A 6,004-nucleotide genomic window follows, 5' to 3' on the forward strand; every position below is an offset into this window, starting at 1 on the left:
AAGAATGTTCCTCATTATCGGAAGTAAAAGCACTCTTTATGCAGAATAAACTCTTTTAGAGAATTATAATAAAATAAACAGCTGGTTCTTGGACCAGTATTGCTCATTTACATCTCAGTCACATCTTCACACTGCAGCAGGTTGAGATTTAACAAATCAATGCGTCGTATTTAAAAAGCTCATCACACATTTTATATTTTACTTACTGTGCTGCATGTCTTTGGACTGTGGGAGGAAGCCGTAGAACCCAGAGGGAACCCACGCTCCTACACAGAAAGACTACCCAGACCAGAACCCAGGCCCCTCTTGCTTTGAGACTATAGTGCAGCCGCTACACCACTGCCACAGTGCAGCCCTTCTAAACATCGAGGATTTTAAAATTCAGGCCATTAGGAAGAACATGTTAGAACCCTTATGTCACAGAGAATATAAACTATACCACATCAATGTAGTAGAGTAAGAGTCTAAAGGACTATGAGAGGGGAACAGGGTACTTCACAGCAACGGGTCGGTCCTGGGGTACTTTGGTTCTTTCTACCATTAATGGAGAGGAAGAAGAAAAGGAGGAAGAGGGGGAGAACCAGAGTGGGTTGAAAGAACATTACAGCTCATCTCTTCTCTTCTTGGTCTCCTTCTCTTCCTTGTGAAAGACTTTTCCATCCGACTGCTTCTTCCAGCTCAGCTTGATGACGCCTTTCTGCCCCTGGTCCTCCAGCCTCTGTTTGAGCTGAAACATGGAGAGAAGGACTCTTCACTAGACTTGTTCCCTTACCTCCTGCATCCTTTCTCTCTCTGTCCTCATGTGAAGCTCTAGAAGGACTCTTCACTAGACTGTTGTTCCCTTACCTCCTGCATCCTTTCTCTCTCTGTCCTCATGTGAAGCTCTAGAAGGACTCTTCACTAGACTGTTGTTCCCTTACCTCCTGCATCCTTTCTCTCTTTGTCCTCATGTGAAGCTCTCGAAGGACTCTTCACTAGACTGTTGTTCCCTTACCTCCTGCATCCTTTCTCTCTCTGTCCTCATGTGAAGCTCTAGAAGGACTCTTCACTAGACTGTTGTTCCCTTACCTCCTGCATCCTTTCTCTCTTTGTCCTCATGTGAAGCTCTAGAAGGACTCTTCACTCGACTGTTGTTCCCTTACCTCCTGCATCCTTTCTCTCTCTGTCCTCATGTGAAGCTCTAGAAGGACTCTTCACTAGACTGTTGTTCCCTTACCTCCTGCATCCTTTCTCTCTCTGTCCTCATGTGAAGCTCTAGAAGGACTCTTCACTAGACTGTTGTTCCCTTACCTCCTGCATCCTTTCTCTCTCTGTCCTCATGTGAAGCTCTAGAAGGACTCTTCACTAGACTGTTGTTCCCTTACCTCCTGCATCCTTTCTCTCTGTCCTCATGTGAAGCTCTAGAAGGACTCTTCACTCGACTGTTGTTCCCTTACCTCCTGCATCCTTTCTCTCTCTGTCCTCATGTGAAGCTCTAGAAGGACTCTTCACTAGACTGTTTCCTTACCTCCTGCATCCTTTCTCTCTCTGTCCTCATGTGAAGCTCTAGAAGGACTCTTCACAAGACTGTTCCCTTACCTCCTGCATCCTTTCTCTCTTTGTCCTCATGTGAAGCTCTAGAAGGACTCTTCACTAGACTGTTTCCTTACCTCCTGCATCCTTTCTCTCTCTGTCCTCATGTGAAGCTCTAGAAGGACTCTTCACTAGACTGTTGTTCCCTTACCTCCTGCATCCTTTATAGCACCTCCACATAGTTCTTAGTAGTCCACTTCATCTCATGTATCACCTGTTGTTCTGTTGTTAATGAGAGGAAGATGTACCTGCTTCAAGAGGTTCTCCATCACCACAGGGTCGTTCAGATCCAGAGAGGAGCTGCTCTTCTCCAGCCTCACCTTCACCACTCGCTTTGAAACAGGAACAACATCTAAAAAACAAGCAACCTCATGAGTCACAAAATGTATGGCTCATAATAATCAACATCCTTGAATGTTTAACACTTTGAATGGTGAAAGAGAAAAGTATTGTCATTTTCCATCGGCCTACTCTTTAAATGAGACTGATACAAGTATAGCTTAGCTAAGCTTAGCTTAGCATGGAGTTAGCGTTAGCGTCGTTGCATCACTGAGGCCAGCACTCGCCATCATCTGCAGTTGATCTGCATCTTCAATGTGTTTTTATCCATAACTTGATATTTAAAAATGTCAATCTATTTGAATGTATTCTTTACTGTATCTGCAAATGAAGCAAACCTGAGTTCACGTTTAAAGTGAGTGGATTATAGCTCACCAATGTAGCAGATGAACACTGACTTGACATCAGAGTCCAGGGCCTCCCATAGTCCATCGGCACTAAAATCTGCTGCCACACCAGTCTTACTGGAACCACGAGGCTCATGAGTTTTCCAGTTCCTCAATGAGGAGTCACTTCCATCAGACCACTTCCATCCATCTCTGAAAAGGCCGATCCAGACTTGTTCTCCTGCTGTAGATACCAGATTCTGTAATATCTGGGCGTCCTCCAAGTTCCTCACCATGGCCAGGTCTGTGTGGTGTTCTCTGCAGTAGCTCTGGGCCTCAGTCCACGTCATGTAGGTGTTAATTAAGATAAAAGTCTCACTGGGCCCTGAAGGTAGAGCAGAGTGAAGTGCTGCAAACTAGATCCTCAGTATGTTATTCATGGGTTCACGTTCATGTGTTCATATGTAATGAATCAAAAACAAAGATGCCGCATGCCAAACTAAACAGCAAAGCCTGGGCTACAAGAGCATATAAGCCAATGTGACATGTGTCACACCCCTGAAAACGGGGGAAGAATAATCACGAGTGTTTTGTTGTCTTTTCCTCAGCAAGGGCTTTACTGTTGGCCGTATTTGTCCAACACAATAATTTATCTAATTTATCTATCTAATATTACAGCTAGCTACAATTTCACTGGCAACAGGCAGGAACTCACGTTCACACTGACACACACTTCAATATTCACGTTAAAACTCAACTCTAAATTAACCAAAACAGACCAACAACATTCTCAGGGAACATCGTACATCCATACCAACAAGTTAACCTGAAAAGGGAGGATAAATAAGAACAGGGCTGATCTGGTGTCTTTACTGTAATGACGAAAAGATTCTGTTTCCCCCCGAGGTATGTAGGCGGAGACTAAAGCAATCAATCTTAGACTTAAGATCAAGACTTCTATGTAGATCCATGTTCAAAAGAAATGTTCTTGACTTTCCATTATCAACAGTCCATAAAATGTCCTCATCAGTTTTCAGGACTAAACTTGATATAAACTCTGAATATGGACCTGGTGGCCGGTACAGTATCACAAATAGAATTGAATAAAACTTAATTTACAAAATGGATTCAAGCCGACGCACCAGAACCAACACTACCACTTTAGTCCACAAGGGGCACCAGAACCAACACTACAACTTTAGTCCACAAGGGGCACAAGAACCAACACTACAACTTTAGTCCACAAGGGGCACAAGAACCAACACTACAACTTTAGTCCACAAGGGGCACCAGAACCAACACTACCACTTTAGTCCACAAGGGGCACCAGAACCAACACTACCACTTTAGTCCACAAGGGGCACCAGAACCAACACTACCACTTTAGTCCACAAGGGGCACCAGAACTAACACTACAACTTTAGTCCACAAGGGGCACAAGAACCAACACTACCACTTTAGTCCACAAGGGGCACAAGAACCAACACTACCACTTTAGTCCACAGGGGGCACCAGAACCAACACTACCACTTTAGTCCACAAGGGGCACAAGAACCAACACTACCACTTTAGTCCACAAGGGGCACAGAACCAACACTACCACTTTAGTCCACAGGGGCACAGAACCAACACTACCACTTTAGTCCACAAGGGCACCAGAACCAACACTACCACTTTAGTCCACAAGGCACAAGAACCAACACTACCACTTTAGTCCACAGGGGCACCAGAACCAACACTACCACTTTAGTCCAAAGGGGGCAGCAGAACCAACACTGACACTTTAGTCCACAAGGGGCACCAGAACCAACACTACCACTTTAGTCCACAGGGGGCACCAGAACCAACACAACCACTTTAGTCCACAGGGGGCACCAGAACCAACACAACCACTTTAGTCCACAAGGGGCACCAGAACCAACACTACCACTTTAGTCCACAGGGGGCACCAGAACCAACACTACCACTTTAGTCCACAAGGGGCACCAGAACCAACACTACCACTTTAGTCCACAAGGGGCACCAGAACCAACACTACCACTTTAGTCCACATGGGGCACCAGAACCAACAAGGCCACTTTAGTCCACAAGGGGCACCAGAACCAACACTACCACTTTAGTCCACAAGGGGCACCAGAACCAACAAGGCCACTTTAGTCCACAAGGGCCACCAGAACCAACAAGGCCACTTTAGTCCACAAGGGGCACCAGAACCAACACTACCACTTTAGTCCACAAGGGGCACCAGAACCAACAAGGCCACTTTAGTCCACAAGGGGCACAAGAACCAACACTACCACTTTAGTCCACAGGGGGGACCAGAACCAACACTACCACTTTAGTCCACAGGGGGCACCAGAACCAACACTACCACTTTAGTCAGAACATTTTTACATTCTCACCTCTGGCATCGAAGCAGATTGACCTGCCTGTAGTACCACAGCCCACCATTTTAAAGGGTTCTCAACACTGTCAACTTTCTTGAGCAAGAACCCCCTGCAGCCACTTCACTAAGCTTGTGTATAAAGAGCTGAATTTGCACAGGGAAAACACCTGAATCCTACCTTTCAGCTTGCACAGCTTCCACTCATTCTTTAAAAAACTACAAGTTTCATGAGAAGATCAAGTGACAATTACAAAGAAGAAAAGCACTTCAATATAATTGTTGCAACTTTAAAATTTAAAACTTGTACAGTTTTGGGAAGCAACTTGTTATCAGACCAAACTTTTCCAAAGAACTGAGACTTTGACACCTGTTTACACAACGGACACTTGACAAACTATCAAACTTTCGTGAAGAAAAAACTCATTATTACATTGAAGACAATATTTACAAAATAATGTAAATATGAAAAAGTCAATAAAACTAGATCAAGTTTAGGACTGTAGACATTAAAATCAAAACTCAAAGTCTTCGTGTGAAAAACTCTTTGCTGACGCAAATCATCAGGAAATCTAAATCAAACTGCATGAAAGGTAAAACAACATTGTTAAAACTCATTTTCAACACGATCTAATTATTTAGACAAAAAAGCAAGATTTAGGTTAATGAGGCAATTTACTAACAGTTCCGGGTTATTGACCAATTTTCAAAATTCAGTCAAACAACCTTGCCCCCAAAATATCTCTGACAAAACCGTTGTACAAGCTGCATCATTTATCATATGTGGCAACGCAACTCGTAAATGTCTCAATTCACAAAGGTGCGGATATTGCAACTAAGAACAAACACACAAGGCATAGTAAGCACATTTCCACGTTGTAATTGAATAACAATCACAAATTTTGATTACAGTAAACCGAAAACACCATCGGCATAACAACAAATCCTTGTACAAACTTCATCTAAGTTTAAGTGAATAATCATGGGCCAAGGCAAAGACAAATTAGATTACAAACCATCTATTACTGAATTATATAAGCACCAGCACATTAGAGAAAATTTTCGTCACCTCCAAAACCCAAACATTTTTCAAACTTTTGAAACCAAACTTTCCAAAAGCACCGAAACCTCACTTTTTTGCAAACCCCCAGGCACCCAACCCCCTTTCAAAGGGGACCAAATACAAAATCCAAAGGGGGAAAACCACGGTTTTAAAAAATTTTGGGAAAAAAAAAAAAGGGGGAAACAAAACAAAATTTTAAACAGCCACGGGGAAGGGACTTTTTTAAAAAAAAACCTTTCCAAAATTTAAAACGGAAAACATTTTTTTTGGACAAACCTTTTTCCGGGAACCCCCATTTTAAAAAAAACTCGATAAGAGTAA

General features: G+C 43.2%; 1 protein-coding gene across 1 annotated transcript; it reads right to left on the bottom strand.

The window, feature by feature from the left end:
• Positions 1 to 478: 478 nt before the first annotated feature.
• On the bottom strand, positions 479 to 4,652 carry LOC130200165 (macrophage mannose receptor 1-like). The gene is made up of 4 exons (XM_056424198.1): positions 4,640 to 4,652; positions 2,287 to 2,622; positions 1,821 to 1,924; positions 479 to 727 (listed from the first exon to the last, which is right to left on the bottom strand). Exons 2-4 carry the CDS (start codon positions 2,585 to 2,587, stop codon positions 602 to 604), a joined length of 531 nt encoding a protein of 176 aa, XP_056280173.1. The 5' UTR covers positions 2,588 to 2,622; positions 4,640 to 4,652; the 3' UTR covers positions 479 to 601.
• Between the last annotated feature and the right edge of the window lie 1,352 nt (positions 4,653 to 6,004).

Source organism: Pseudoliparis swirei, chromosome 9, assembly GCF_029220125.1.
Source record: "Pseudoliparis swirei isolate HS2019 ecotype Mariana Trench chromosome 9, NWPU_hadal_v1, whole genome shotgun sequence".
Lineage (NCBI taxonomy): Eukaryota > Metazoa > Chordata > Actinopteri > Perciformes > Liparidae > Pseudoliparis > Pseudoliparis swirei.